This window comes from Paramisgurnus dabryanus, chromosome 10, assembly GCF_030506205.2.
Source record: "Paramisgurnus dabryanus chromosome 10, PD_genome_1.1, whole genome shotgun sequence".
Taxonomy (NCBI): domain Eukaryota; kingdom Metazoa; phylum Chordata; class Actinopteri; order Cypriniformes; family Cobitidae; genus Paramisgurnus; species Paramisgurnus dabryanus.
Genome location: NC_133346.1, coordinates 25,591,996 through 25,608,860, shown reverse-complemented (window position 1 = coordinate 25,608,860; position 16,865 = coordinate 25,591,996). Strand labels below are relative to the sequence as shown.

The window sequence follows — 16,865 nt, the reverse complement described above, 5'->3', positions numbered from 1 at the left end:
AAGCATGTTTCAAAAGTTGTTTGCTCGAAATAGCTTGTAGGAAAAGATTGTTACCCATCTCTAGTAGCCTCTGTTTCAGGGCAGTTCAGATTGTGACGTTTTTGGGCTAGTCTTACATATTTATGAGCTGCTGCTCCTTTGATCACGCCCCACTACTAACGCCATGTGCCCGTGCGCATGCTCAGTGGTATCGTGAGCAGTACAGACCATACTGTGTTATTATTTTATATATTATTATTATTAACGGTTTATGTTGCCAACAGACAAATCATGCAGAAAAGTATCACTAATAAGTACACTACAGGAGAAGAAACTCATGACACACAATGATTCCAGAGTAAATTGTGATGTTACGTTAGCAGTCACAACAATAAACTCGTTTTCCCTGGACAATGCTAACATATTCCCATTATAAAACATTTTCAAACGCATTATTTTTGCAAATTACAGAAATTAAGACCCGGCGGGGGATGTATACTGCTTGTGGACCGCGTGCTAATTGCTATAAGCTAGCGGGAGGTCCGGACCGTTCGGGGGTTAGCCTCGTCAGAAAAGCCGGGGCGGTAAGGCCCGGTCTCGGTGTGTCAAACTCATCATGACACACAAAGATTCCAGTGTAAATTGTGATGTAGCAGTCTCAACAATACACTCGTTTTCCCTGAACAATACTAACATATTCCAGTTATAAACATTTTCAAACGCATTATTTTCGCAAATTACAGAAATTAAGACCCGGCGGAGGATGTATACTGCTTGTGGACCGCGTGCTAATTGCTAGAAGCTAGCGGGAGGTCCGGACCGTGTATATATCTATGCGGACCGTAAAGTTATTAGAGGCTTGCCTCGTCAGAAAAGCCGGGGCGTACGGTCTCGGTTAGTTTGGCAAAAAGCTTTTAGCTCTAGCATCATAAATGTAGTATTTTGTGACAGAAGATGACAACATACAAAATATAACGTGACTTAACGTACCTTTTGTGATGATACAACGCGATCGCGAATCGAATCCAGTCTGTTTCAGATGTGTGAATGATCCATGAAAGTCCAATAAAATACATCCAATTACCATTTTTGTCCACAAATGCGTATAATCCGTGAAATATAGATACATAGTCTGTTGTTTACATCAGATTTCGCATGAAGGTCTTATCGCCTACAATCTGAGGACTGTTTGCGTTGTAACCATAGGTGTCATTTACACTGGGGACGCTGGGGACATGTCCCCACCACTTTTGGAAATGGCTGATTTTGTCCCCACCACTTTTTGAAAGCATTTGGTTAAAATGTTCTGAAAAATCAAACAATACCTGTGCGACTTACACTGCAAAAATGACTTTCTTACTTAGTATTTTTGTCTTGTTTTCAGTAAATAAGTCTAGTTTTTAGACAAAAAATATACAATTTAAGTGAATTTGTGATTAAAACAAGCAAAAATATGTGCCAATAGGGTGAGAAAAAAATCTAAAAATAAGATTTCTTTTTTCTTAAACACTTAATTTAAGCAAAATTTTCTCACCCCATTGGCAGATATTTTTGCTTGTTTTAAGCAAAAATTCACTTAAATTGTATAGTTTTTGTCTAAAAAAATAGACTTATTTTCTAACGTCATTTTGATCATCAAGAAAATACATCTTGATTTAAGAATTTCTAGATATTTCTACTGAAAACAAGGCAACAATACTTAGAAAGAAAGTCAGATTTTCAAGAAAAAAATTATTAGTATTTTTGTCTTGTTTTCAGTAAAAATATAAAAAACTTCTTAAATTAAGATGCTTGTTCTTGATGAGCAAAAATCTAGTTTTTATACAAAAAATATCAAATTTAAGTGATTTTGTGCATAAAACAAGCAAAAAAAATCTGCCAATGGAGTAAGCTATTTTTTTCTTGAATTTTTCTTGAATTTAGTGTTTAAGAATAATGTTCAAGATTTTTTTGCTTACCCCATTTTTCAGATTTTTTTTACATTAGGTATTTTTGGTCTAAAACTAGACTTATTCTCTTGGGTCATTTTGCTCATCAAGAAAAAGCATCTTAATTTAAGAATTTTTAGATATTTTTTTTACTGAAAACAAGACAAAAATACAAAGAACATTTTTTTTTTTTAAATAATTTTTTGCAGTGTACGACTGGTTTTGTGGTCCAGGGTCACATATGTTGCGTTGTTTGCTTAGGGTGTGTTTTCTTTTACATATGTAATGAAATTCATTGTAATCATTGACTTAACGTGCTACTGTTTTCTACAATATGGTGCTTTGGCACTGTTTGGTTGAGCTGGTGTTGTAGGGACTGTTACATGTGCAGTCGACATTGTTGAGGGATTTATGCTGAGTATTTTTATGTTGTTGACCGGCCTTCACTATGCCCATTTTTGATGCACCGTTATTCAATATTTTTCCCGTCCTACTGTAATGTTTTTTCATCTGATCTTTTGTCCCCACCACTTTTCAACACAAACTGACGCCCCTGGTCGTAACACACTGTATATAAGATTACTCCTGGTTCCAATAATCACACGTTAAAACTTTGTTTTTAAAAGTAGGCGGGAGTATAATCCATAATATCCAAATAGCGCTGTTATTTCCGTGAGACATGATAACAGCACAGAGGGTCTCATTCAAGTGACTGCTCTATGCTCTCTAGCTACCTGGTGGGTGGAGACCTGCGAGTGGGGTGGTGGGCGGGAAAATTCAAACTGAATGTGACGAAACGGTTTGTTACGTCACAACGGAGCTGAGTTTTAACTGGCGCAATCTGAGACTCAAGGCAGAGGACATTCAGAAACCTGTATCTCACTCAAAACAGCATGGATGGATTTTTTTTCCAAGTTTGTATGCATGTGGGAGCATCAGAGACTCAAAATAACACCCCAAAACCCAGAAAAAGTGAGTTTTTCATAATACGGGCACTTTAACTCTTTCCCCGCCATTGACGAGATATCTCGTCAATTCAGAGAAAACGCTTCCCCGCCAATGACGAGATTTTCCGTCTTTCCGCAATACCGCTATTATCCACCCTTCCGCAACTTTTTAAAACCGGAAGTATTGCTCTATGGCAAGCGGCTGCATGTCCGTGTCTGTTTTAAAGATCGCTCTGAATCGGATCTCTATGAAAAGTCCGTCATAAAAATGGAATTATCTCTGCTTTTTGCTCAAAATATGGCGTTTTTGCAAAAACCTACCCATATTCAAAAGCTGATTGCAAAAGAACCACTAAAGGTAGGATGAAACGGTTTTTTTTGTTTGAAAGCAGAGGGTCTGTTCTTTCATTTGGTATATTGTATGTTTATATATTTAAAGAAGAACATTTTCTGGAAGGCATTAAACTTTGGTGAAAATCATGAAAAACGCTGGCGCTGGCTGGCAACTTTTTTTAAAAATGCTGGCGGTGAAAGAGTTAACAATACTGTATAGCATTTAAAAAGTTATTTTCTAAAGGCCACGGAATTAACTTCTTAATGTACAATTATGAGTATTTGCTGGACAAATACATTAATTAATTGTTATTATTATTCTGCTAAATCAGTTAAAATCTTAATAATAAGTATAATTAATTAGAGTTAATTGTACTTATTATTCCATTTGAGCTAAATCTGGGAATTTCCCCAAATTCCCGTAGTGTTTCGGTCGGAGGTTTATAGTGTTTTAAATAACGCCGTTCTCCCGCTAATTAGTTACATTTATTTTGACACCGTGGCTGAAACCACATACTGTACAGTAGGTACTGAATAAGATGAAGTACCTACTTACTTGCCGTTTAAACAGTAGGTACTGTATAGTATGAATCCTGGTAGTATGAATGAGATTCGGACGTACTACATCCGCCATGTTGCTACATCACGTGACATACGTCGTCATCACGTCATGTCATTCCAGCGCGAAAACAGCCGCATGCCTCCTCTTCTTCGTTGGATAACTCCTCTGCCAGGGCATCATGGGATAGTGAAGTGTACACTGCAAAATCTAACCGGAAGTAGTAGGTCATCCGGGTACTTCCCAATACTGTTTTTCGAATACTATGTATTCGGACATCCTACTCGCCTCGCCTACTGCTTTTCGCGTACTATATAGTATGAAGTAGACGGTTTCGGACGCAGCACCTGTTCTTGGGGCGCACTCACATTATCCAAACCAAACCAAGCCCCAGCGCGATTGTCACCCCTCCCTACTCCCCCAGATGCACGCACTCACACTGTACTTCTTATCGATCCGAGTCCGGGCGCGCTTTCGTCATTAAGATGCGATTGTTTTGAAAAAAGCAGGAAGTAAAGCTCTCTCTTAACACTGGAACCCACCGTAATGATAAGTCTGTGTTTTTTATTCTGAGTCATTTGGTGCGCAATTACAGACAGCCCTCTCACATGTCATCATATTGCTTAGTTGATCTGTCACATGCGCAGCTCGGACATTCACGTTACCCCGCTGCTCACAGCAAAAGGTTTTTACGGAGGTAGATGAACGTGAGTGGTCGCGCAACTGACGTCTTCACCTTTTGAATCGTGCTCAGGCGCGATTGCGCTCACACCACAGCCTTCCGCGCCTGAGCCCAAGTGAACCGCTCCGGCCCACCTCTGCAACCTGGCCGCGGCGCGAATAAACAATCCGCGCCCGGGAATGGATCAGAGCGATCACACTAGTCAAACAAACCAGGCTTTGGGGGTCAAACGCGCCCGAGCGCGGTTTGGTTTGGATAGTGTGAGTGCGCCCTAAGAGCTCACTGGGCCCCGGGGCTATGAGTTACTGCAGCCCCCCCCCACCACTTTAGGTCACCAACAACAGAGAGAACACATTTTTCTAAAACACTGCTAAAGTTGTTTTACATAAATATAATCTAGAATAATTCAGAATTACAGTTGCACGAAAAAAGCTGTTAGATTAACACTAACCTGTAAACATGACTTGCTTATAGCGAATATAGGGGTGGGCGATGAGCTAAATGTTATATCATTATATGAGTCATTTTATCTAACAATAATGATATACTTCACAGTCAAGTTATATAACTTTTAATAAGAATTTTATCATATGGAAATTTAATGCCACTAAAATTTCAGAATTCTTTTGACCAATTTCCATATCACAAAAAAATAATAGTCACTTAAGAAAATAATCTCAAGCTTACTGATGACGAGAGTTACAAATAACAATAGAACAAAGGCATACAAGAAATCGACCTACTTGAAAAACTTAAAGCACTGAATAATATTATATTGTGTAAAGTAATCAAATATACAGTACATATCTTTCACTATAAAATCAACATTCATTCTTATTTATTTTACAAAAGTGATTCAGTCAATGTCAGTAAATTACTTTATTTCTGATGTTTGATTTATTTATTTATTTATATTTATTTAATGTTTATTTGACAGGGACAAATGCATAAAACATTGCTTTATGAAAAATACAAAGTAGATGCCATGCATACAGATTTATAGCCAAGACTAATTTGCAACCCCTGTCCCTGTTTAGGCTTGTAAGGTTAAAACAGAGATTACTGAGTATTGAAGCACAAATTTATAGCTATTAAAATATATACAATAAATACATGATGTGGGCTTAAGTAGCCTGTATAATCAGTGTTCACAAAGTTGTTTCAGTTTTAGCCATTGCTTTAAATGTGTATTAAAAACCTTGAGTCCTTTCAGTGTTTTAATTTCTGATGGTAAAGCATTCCACCATTTTATGCCTCTTACTAAAAGTGATGTCTGACCAAATGTTGTTCTACGTTTGCGACTATACAGTTTCCACTTATTGTGCCTCTAGTTCTTATTCCGCCCTTTTGTTGCACTACTAGTTGAGCGAATATTTCTGGTACAAGGTTATTTATACACTTAAAAATTAGTTTCAAAAATGAATAATATAAAAAACTGTCAAAACTCAATATATTATGCTTCCTTGGTGCCATCTTATAGGTTTCTGGTCCATTACTTTTAAGGCTTGTTTATATAATGACCTAATGGGTGTAATTGTTGTTTGACTGGCCTGACCCCAAACAGTAATGTAATGACAGTAATGATTAACATTATTGACACAAATGGCGACAGCAGCTTTATTAGCAGCTTCTGTCACTTTAAGGGGCTAATCACGTCAAATGCGCTTTAAACGCTTGGAAACGCAAGGCACAACACACTGCCTTTAAAAAAAAAAGAGCAGTGCGGCGCGGCTTTTTATATTGCTAAGCAACCACCGAGTCAACTGTCTTGTCAATCAAATATTGACGCGTGAACGCTCTTTTGCTGTCATATTAGCAGAAACTTTAAAAAGAGGACGCTTGCTCTGACCTTGTTTGAGGGTGAGAGGTGCACAAACACGCAGGAGAGAGTGAGCAAGTGGAGTCCGGTTCATCAAAGCAACTGTAAACTTCCCTTACCACAACGTAAGGCCAACCTCTCCCCTCATTCGATTGGACAATGCTTCTCCGCTCTCAGCGCTTCTTCAAAAGCACGTGCTGCGGCTGGAGGCAAAAACCTAATTTGTAGGGGGCGTGGTAAGGCTTTGGCAATCAGATGGCTAGTAGTAGTCAATCTGCTTCACAGCCAATCACGGGCCCCCTACTTGTTCGGGCCCCAGGGCTTTAGCCCCGCCTAGCCCTATTGTTAATGCGGCCCTGCTGTTCTGTTCCGGCTTTTATTTTGAAATTCATCATGCCATGCTTCACTTCCCACTTCCTTTTTGTTGTGTATAAAGCCACTTCAGATCTGTTCCATGACTGCTGATTATTACTTAGTATGTCCAGCCTGTTTAGCCTGTCCTTATCCAAGCGGAGGTTTGTAATTTCCAGCCGGCAACATGAATCCACTGTTTGCTTTGCTTGAACAACGCCAGAACAACCAACCTATTGAGGATTACGTCAAAGACTTCCTGGATCTGAGCTATCAGGTACATTATGATGATGACATGCTTAAAGGATAATTCCGGTATTTAACACTTTGAGTCTCATTTCTGGTTTGTTTTGGATGAACTACAGTGATGGACACAGAAATTGTGACAATGGGTCGTGTCTTGAGTTTTTGACTAATTTAGAAGCGTCTCTTGACTGCTTTAGAATGGAAGTCAATGACCATGCACAAACATGTCATTAAAACAACACTTAACGTTCATTTTCCAAACTGTGTTACTCACCGAGTGGTGCGTGGTGTTCGTTGATGATTAAAAACAAGTTGTGTAGCGAAATACAGTTTCTGTCGTGTTTTATTTGGCATTTTGTAAAATTCCATTGACTTTTCTTGGAAGACTCATTGCTCGCTGATATATCACTCCACCGCCGGGAAACAGAAAAGGGTCTGTTTATATGTGGTTGTAGTTTTTTTCGCTCGGTTTCTCTCAGAAGAAATTTTTCCCATATTTGTAGGGCTGGACCAGAATATTCAAATATTCGTTACGTGGGTTGACATTCGATTTTCAGTTTTGAGATTCGAATATATATATAAATATTTAACAGCGTTAATGCAGAGCTTTTGCCAAGCAGGAAGTGCGCTTCACGCCCCCGCACGATAGGTGGCGCAGAGAGACCAACATCCATAGCCAACAGCCACCAAACGCCACCAGTGGAAGAGATCGCCTCGAACGGAAAGTGCGCTTCCTGCTTTGGCATTCATGCTTATAGTGTTGTAAATAACGTTCGGTTTCTTGCAAAAACTGATTGATTTGCTTCACAAGACTTCAATATGTCACACGGAGTTATGGGGGATTACTTTTGTATTGGATATATATGCTTTAGCTCTTAAAGTGTGCGGGTCGGTTGACTTGCATGACGGAGCACTGGGGTTTCTGCAAAATATCTTCTTTATTGTTCTGCTGATGAAAAAAAACATATTGGATATTGTAAGTGTTATAAATAAACTTGATTTTGAAAGTATGCTACCGTTTTATTACAGTTTGTTGAACTTCGTTCATTTATGTTCGTTGTTTTATTTAAATAGCCTACCCTTTACGTTGTCAGTAATTACTGTGCTGCTTATTTCTGATACGGGAATGTTTGTTTGTTAGAAAAATGTTAGGCTACCTTATTAAAAGTATTGTTCTTGTGTTTTGTTTCACTAATGCTGTTCACGCAGGACGCGTGACAGGCACGCCGCTTCCGGCTTGCGCTGTTCTGTAGTATTTTTAAAGTTTATAAATTCTAAACGTGTCGCATGTCCATATTGCACGAAAAAAAAAGGCACTACACTCCCTTAGGTCCGCAGCAACACATCCGCCACATAATAAAACTGTAGACAGACAGACACACACAGAGATTCCTGCCTTTATTAAAGAGAAAAATATGTTCAGCCCCTCCTTCCGAAGCTTCAAATATTCAATTTGATTTCTACTAGAGCTTCGAAGCTCAAAAAATGTTATTAGGACAGCCCTACATATTTGCTGGCTCAGTGACCAGCTTTAGGTTTGAAGTTGAGCTCGATTGTGACTGTCTATACGCTAGACACCGAGCGTACTTGTATGGCAAAGTGTTTGTCGCCATCAAGTGGTCGGGAGTGTGCTAATGCTTCAGACTCAAATATAGAGCGGAAGTATATACGCGGTTGTGAGGTATCTGAAAAAATAGTTCCACTATATCAAATAACACGGATTGAAATCTTACATTGCGCCAATATATTTGTTTTTAATCATCAACGAACACCACGAACCACTCGGTGAGTAGCACAGTTTTAAAATGAACGTTAAGTGTTGTTTTAATGACATGTTTGTGCATGGTCATTGACTTCCATTCTGAAGCAGTCAAGAGACGCTTCTAAACGAGTCAAAAACTCAAGACACGACCCATTGTCAAAATTTCAGTGTCCATTACTGTAGTTCATCCAAAACAAACCAGAAATGAGACTCAAAGTGTTAAATACCGGAATTATCCTTTAAGAACATTTTTTATAATGCACTTGATGGACATTTACGCCTGTATATGCCAAGTGTGATGCCTCAACCTGGACCTTGGAAAGTTACATTGACTTTGCTCTTTTGTTGAGTGGTTCTTCCTTCACCGTGGGAGCTGTAGATGAGGAACACTGCAGCTCAACCATAGCCACCTCACAAAAGCCAGCTAAAGTCATACCTGTGTTACCCAAGCCTGTCTCTAAGATGGCCACCACCATGCCCATCTCTAAGATGGCCGCTACCATGCCGGTCTCTAAGATGGCCGCTACCATGCCTGTTTCTGAAATGGCCGCCACCATGCCTGTCTCTGCACTTAAGATGGCTGTTATGTCACCTGCACCTGTTTTCAAGATGGCTACCACCATTCCTGCACCTGTGATCCAAAAGGCCATCGCCACCACACCTGCATTGAGGAGAGCTGTTGTTAACCCTGCACCTGCCATCATGTGGCCTTCATACCTGCACCTGAGCCACTGCACAAAATGGCTGCCTCACCTACCTCTCCAGTTCACCCCTTAATCCGACGAGTGAGATTGAGTCTGCTAGATACCCAGATGGTGTCAGTACGGACGTCCCGGATCTCACGTCAAGTTGTATCCTGTTCTGTGACTTCTACTGCTACAGAGGTATGTCTCATGAACTCTGTGCTTCCTGCATTTGCCATGGCCCTGTGGTTTGTGTGGTCTGCTTTCTGCTCTTCTGTTTCTTGTGTTCCTCAAGCCCCTGAGTCTGAATCATCTAAAGCACCTCTTGTCATGGCTAGAAGGTTCAAACCTGTTCGCCTGATTCGCCTGGTTCGCCTGATTCCCCCGAGTCGCCTGGTTCACCTGATTCCCCCGAGTCGCCTGGTTCACCTGATTCCCCCGAGTCGCCTGGTTCACCTGATTCCCCCGAGTCGCCTGGTTCACCTGATTCACCCGAGTCGCCTGGTTCACCTGATTCACCCGAGTCGTCTGGTTCACCTGATTCACCCGAGTCGCCTGGTTCACCTGATTCACCCGAGTCGTCTGGTTCACCTGATTCACCCGAGTCGTCTGGTTCACCTGATTCACCCGAGTCGTCTGGTTCACCTGATTCACCCGAGTCGTCTGGTTCACCTGATTCACCCGAGTCGTCTGGTTCACCTGATTCACCCGAGTCGTCTGGTTCACCTGATTCACCCGAGTCGTCTGGTTCACCTGATTCACCCGAGTCGTCTGGTTCACCTGATTCACCCGAGTCGTCTGGTTCACCTGATTCACCCGAGTCGTCTGGTTCACCTGATTCACCCGAGTCGTCTGGTTCACCTGATTCACCCGAGTCGTCTGGTTCACCTGATTCACCCGAGTCGTCTGGTTCACCTGATTCACCCGAGTCGTCTGGTTCACCTGATTCACCTGATTCACCTTCACGTCCTGTCCAGTTGGAGGGTCTAAAGCACCTTCATCACCACCCTGGTCAGCGGAAGCTTCTCCAAGTTTTTTTGGGGGACACAGGAGGGAGGCAGAGGACACCGAGGAGGAGGCTGAGGTGTTCCCAGATCCCAGCCTGCCTCACGACCCTGGTCCATTTCTGCCCCATGACCAAGTTCCACGTCTGCCCCATGGCCCAGTTCCACGTCTGCCCCATGACCCAGTTCCACATCTGCCCCATGGCCCAGTTCCATGTCTGCCCCATGGCCCAGTTCCATGTCTGCCCCATGACCCAGTTCCACGTCTGCCCCATGACCCAGTTCCACGTCTGCCCCATGACCCAGTTCCACGTCTGCCCCATGACCCAGGTCCAAGCCTGCCCCATGACCCAGGTCCAAGCCTGCCCCATGACCCAGGTCCAAGCCTGCCCCATGACCCAGGTCCAAGCTGCCCCATGACCCAGGACCACGCCTGTCCCTTGACCCTGGACCGTCCTGGCCACACGACCCAGGACCGCCTCTGTCCTCTAGACTACCCCGCCTCAGCCAAAAGGTCCTTTGGGCTCCAAAGAGACATAAGCCCTTATCACACAGAGATTACAGAAAATACACAGATACACAAATACACAAAATGGCAGGTTCATCCACACTGCCAATTATTTTCTGAAAAATGTGCGTGCATTCACACAATGCCGTAAAGATCCTGTAAAGCCACCTGGTGTATTTAAAGTCCTGCACTTGGTAGGTTTTTCCACAGCGTCTGAAGTTTGCTAATTATCTGTGATTTCCCTCTCAAGAAACCACATGTTTACATTTTTGTTTATGACAAAATCATAAGGAGCGAGCAATCTGCTGTTCTATTACGATGGTGAATGATCTTAGCTTCAGTATGGATAGTGACAAGCTTACTGATCTCTGCTTCAGTCCAGTTTGACATTTCTCATTGGGAATGTTGATCTGCGTTTAAATTCGTGTGTCAAAGAGCTTAACCATAACTTCTTGTTGCAATGACATGCATGACCTCACTATGGCACACACCTTATGGCATTGTTTCTGCCTCTTGTTCACACACATTTTCCGTAAATGTTACGCCAATGGTACCAGGTCCTCTTTACGGGAGTGATCCCAAAACATTTATGGGACGTGTTTGTGTTCACACAGAAGCCTCTGACATCTTTACAGAAATTTTCTAGGACCAAAGTGCTGTGTGATTGGGGCTTTATTTCATTGCTATACATTTGTGGCCTGCTTTGCTTGTTTAAAGTTGCACCAGGATTTTTTCTCATTGTATTTTGCTTGTAAAAATGAATAAAAAATGTAAAAAAAAATTCTTACTAATAAGGGATAAAATGTTTTTCTGTACTTACAGAGTTTACACCACTGAAGATATCTCCAGAGCCCACATGGGCAGTATGCACAAAATTAGTTGGTTCACCAATCATACTCCTATCAATGTGTCTCCGTCTCTTCTGCAAACAAAAGACATTAACATAAGTGATATATTTTTTTCCCATATCAGTCTATATCAATAATTATCATGATAAATGACAAATCTTTATTCCTCTCAAATTTTAAAATATGTTTTTGCTCCTGAACTTAGTTCAGTGATCACACGTGTGTTATACATACAAGCTATACACACTGATAAACAGATGTCAAGAGCACCACAGAACGGACAGTCGCACACTCATACAGTATAATCACTGCAGTGATGGATTTGCTGTTTCTCAGCTTTCTTGGATTTCTGAATGTCTTGTAAAGATATTTTTAAAGCTGTGCGGATGTGTGCGCACTCAAGGTGGATGCTGGAAGAAAGTACAACACTGTACCTTTTTTGCCTGCTGTGTTCCTGGCTTTGACGAACCCTGTTTGCGTGTCCAACATTACACAAAAGGATAATGTTTCCACACATTTGGATTCCGTGATTCTGTCTGCGTTATCCGCATCGCGGAAATCATAGGGCCCTTAATGAATATCTTGCCTCATTTTACTCCACTCCTTCAAGTCTAACTGACTCCTGCATAAATGTTGTCTATCACTTATCGAACTGTCATTATCACTTTATCTGGAAATTTTATATCAAGAAAAGTATTGTTATCTAATTTTCGCCCAGCACTGCCCAAGCCCACCTCTGCAAGCTGGTCAGGGTGGATTAACCAAACCGCGCCCGGGCACAATACAGAGTGATCACATTAGTCAAACAAACCAAGCTTTGGTGTCAAGCACGCTAAGGCAGATAATGAGAATGTGCCCTAAGTGTGGTTTTCTAAAACATAAGCTCTATTCTGTAACAGACATCTCATTCTGCAAAAAACTCCTCCCCAACAAGTGATACCTATTGAATAATTGACACCAAAAACTAATTATTTTTGTCCCATCTCTGGTGAAAAATAAATAAATTTTTGTGTTTCAAATCTATTTAACTTTTCAATACTAAATAAAAAATATACTAACAAAGAAGTGAACAATCTTTACAAATGTTTGAAGTATATTTACAACACATTTGTACTTATTTTTACAATTCAACTTGTGTGCAAAGTACATTGATAAGAACATTATTTTAAAATACATTTTAGGTAATCTGTATGGACACTGAAAGCATATTCCTAAAATACATTATTTAATATACTTTAGAAACAGTATATTTTAAGTTATTGTTTAAAATATTATGTGATGTACAAATGTATATTATATTTCGGGAGAAATAACACAGACCTTTAATTACCAGAGAGCAGGATGATTAGTTACTTTTTAGATGTAGAAATTTGCATGTACTATTAACATAAATAAGGCACTTTCATTTCACTATCGATAAGCTCATGGTAAGTCATTTTAAACTCTTAATATGTAATAGGAAATTAGTAGTTGTCATTCAAGCTTAAGTTATTGAATATTTTCTGCCTGTTGCATTTTCTATGACAAATTTTGCATAGATTTAATACAATACATTATTTCCTTAAGAGCTCAAGTTAGGGGGGCTTAGCCCTCAGTGATGATGTAAAGAAAGCATTGTGATGCCTTTTTGCAAACTAGGACCAGGATTATTATTAATAAATTCATGTAGGCTATACATTACTGTTCTATATAGTTCCAAGCCCTTATGATTTTTATTTAACCTAATAAAAAAAACAAAAAAAAAACCCTCTTGTACAGATATAAAGGTACAAAAGTTATTTATCACTATTATTTATTATTGTGTATCTTGAATTAAAGTTTATGTGTATTTAGGGCTGGGCAAAAAAATCGATTTTTCGATTAATCGTTTTTTAAAATGTGGTCGATTCAGAATAGATTCTTAAAGAGCAGAATCGATTTTTTTCTTTCATATTTATTTCTGCAAACATTAAACGAAAGATTAACGTAAATCGAATTACTAGTCTTCTTCACTAGATGTCACCCTATTTTTTGCTTTGTGCGAGGTTACCAAGGAGCGAGAGGCAAGCCTGTCATTCATTAATTCAGTGCTTAAAATGGCGGTTTCAGGTGCTTCATCGATTTTAATAATTAATTACCCACTTGAAACCTGCTGTTCACTGTTCTTTTTATTAGTATAGTATTTGTATTTAATCTATATTTATTGAGTTGAATCGAGAATTGAGTATAAAAACTGCCTGAGAACCGGAATCGAAAATTGAATCGAGAATCGAAATCGAATCGATTTGACAGCTTGTGAATCGAAATTGAATCGATCTGGAAAATCTGAATCGATACCCAGCCCTATGTGTATTATATGTATATTCAAAGTTTAATGAATACAAAAAATGTATATGATAATTATATTTATACGAGTCAGACTGTACTTTTCGCTTGTAGCATGCATAACCCGATTCATAAACTAACAACAACCTGCAGTGATTCTAAATATGACTGTAATAAACCATACATGACCCCTTTGGTTCCTGATCGGAAAATAAAAAGCTGTTATGTCTTAAAACAACATAAGGCTGAGTAAATAATGGAATGATGATTATTTTAGGGGCTTATAACCTTTATCATGACTATGAAACTGCTACAATCACTTTATTCATCATCTCTTACCTGTCTCTGACCCCTTCAGTGTCTCTAACTCTTTCTCCACCTGTTTGCTCTCCTTTGCAGCATTTATAAAACGTTATATATCCATCTATAACATAACCATATACAAAATGTGTGAGTGCACTGGGTTTGTTACATGTCAGGTGTGTTTGTGTGTGTGTGTGTGTGTCCGTGCGTAGCTTATGTGTGATGGCGGTGTTTACAGAAATTTTGTGGGTTAAACTCAAAATGATACATTTCTCAATTGCACATTCGAAAACTTAGCATCATATTATTCACAGCTAGTATTACTGTTAACTAGAAAAAGGCAAAAATATAGATCTTGTATTGCAAAATGTGTCATGACGGTAAACTTAATTAAAACGTCACGGCTTCAGTTTGCAAAGCAATTTAAATTGGGATAACTAATATTAGCTTATTTAAGACGGAAGAATATTCTCATATATTTTGCAGACATGACTGCACTCATACAGGCTAGCAAACTAATTAAAACATTAGCGAAAATACCTTCTGAGCTCCCACGCTGGATACTTTATGAAACAATGATTTTAAGTTTGCAGGCAGCTGCCTCTGTGTGTGACGCTCGCGCACTCCTCCACTACTCCACTGGCGGTTACGACGCATGCGCAGAACAGCAAAGCTAATCAAATGCCTCATACTCGTAATTCCTTTTCATCTAAATGTCCTGCATTTTGCATTATTAGGGGTCAAGCCCTGAAGGGGCGAAGACCCCTATTGTATCCGTTAGTTTTCTTTTTATTATTAGGGGTCAAGCCCCGAAGGGGCGAAGACCCCTATTGTATCCGTTAGTTTTCTTTTTATAATAATTAGGGGTCAAGCCACGAAGTGGCGTAGACACCTATTGTTATTGTTAGTTTTCTTATTAGGGGTCAAGCCCCGAAGGGGCGTAGAACCCTATTGTTATTGTTAGTTTTCTTATTATTATTATTATTATTTTTCTTCCTCGTTCTTCCGCCGAAAGTCAATGGCAGCCCATAGAACCGTACATAGGAAAGTTATGAATTTTGGCACACATGTAGAGGACAGTCTCAGAAGTTACTATAGCAACATTGGTGTGTCTGACTCAAACCCTCTAGCGCCACCAACAGTCCAAAAATCCACTTATGTTCATGCTTATAACTTCTGACCCATGAGTCCTAGAAACTAAATTCTTATTTCCTCTGAATCCTTGGCTCAAGATGATTCAAATGCACACAGTGATGTCATTTGTGTCATGCACATCTTTCCGCCATTTTGAATTTTTCGTAAAACCTACTTTTTCAAACTCCTCCTAGACCGTTTGTCCGATTTGCATGTCCTTTGGTATGTAGCATCTAGAGACACCCAAGACAAAAAGTTATCAAAAGCTTTTTGATAGACCAATGCGTTCTCATATAAATTGACAACATATATGGCGGCGAGCACGCCAAAACGGACGTGAGGCCTTATCTTCGCAACACTTTATTGTATCGACACGAAACTTGGTATATGTCATAACAGTCATGACCTGAGGGTGCCTGCAACGTTTCGTCACAGCGCCACCTAGTGGTCACGAGATTCGAAAAATGCCTATTTTCGCTTATAACTACTTCAAACTTGGGTCTAAAATCATGAAGGTGGTCTTGTTAGATTCCTTGAGGCATGCCGAGTCAAACGATACCAAACGGTTTTCGGTCTGCCATTTTGGGTGTCGGCCATTTTGAATTTTCTCATTAAGTTCAGTATTTCACAAACAGAATAGCGTATCGCTACGAAATTTGGCATGGTTCATCAGTGACATGTTCTGAGCGCACCTATAAATCTTTAGGACGGCGCCACCTATTGGTCAGGATATGTAAAAAAATGTTTTTAAATCTTTATATCATTTGATTAAATTGCCACTATTACATAAGACTTCACTCTTTTGATTCCTTGGCTCATGCTGAGTCCGACTGTACCAAATATGTCTGAGTCAAACCTACTTCCTGTCGGCCATTTTTAATTATATTGAACAGCTACTTTTTCAAACTCCTCCTAGAGCGCTCGTGTGATTGGCTTGATTTTTGGTATGCATCATCTAGAGACACTCTAGACAAAAAGTTATCAAAAGATTTTCGGTAGACCTATCCGTTGTCGTATAACGCATCAAAGAATGCGAGGGCAAGCACGCCAAAATGTGTTTGAGCCTGTATCTTCGCAAAACTTTTGCGTATTAATATGAGACTTGGTATATGTCATAACAGTGATGACCTGAGGGTGCATGCACCATTTCGTCACACTGCCCCCTACTGGTCACGAGATATAAAAAATGTCTATTTTTGCTTATAACTACTGCAAATTTGAATGTAAAATTATGAGACTGGTCTTGTTAGATTTCGTGAGGCATGGCGAGTCAAACGATACCAAACGGTTTTTGGTCGGCCATTTTGTGTGTCGGCCATTTTGATTTTTTCTTTAAGTTCAAGTATTTCAGAAACGCATATGCGTATTGTTATGAAACTTGGTATGGTTCCTCAGCAACATGTTCTGGGAGGACTTGTAAACTTTCCGGTGCCCCCTAGTGGTCAAGAGATTTGAAGCTATATCTCTGCATCTTT

At 40.0% G+C, this 16,865-nt stretch overlaps 1 protein-coding gene across 1 annotated transcript in view; it reads right to left on the bottom strand.

The window, feature by feature from the left end:
- Positions 1-16,865, bottom strand: part of cdc42se2 (CDC42 small effector 2) — an 88,609-nt gene that overhangs the window by 30,338 nt on the left and 41,406 nt on the right. Inside the window, exon 4 of the mRNA XM_065240640.2 lies at positions 11,622-11,723. Coding sequence (XP_065096712.1) covers positions 11,622-11,723 — 102 coding nt within the window. The remainder of the gene's footprint in view (positions 1-11,621; positions 11,724-16,865) is intronic.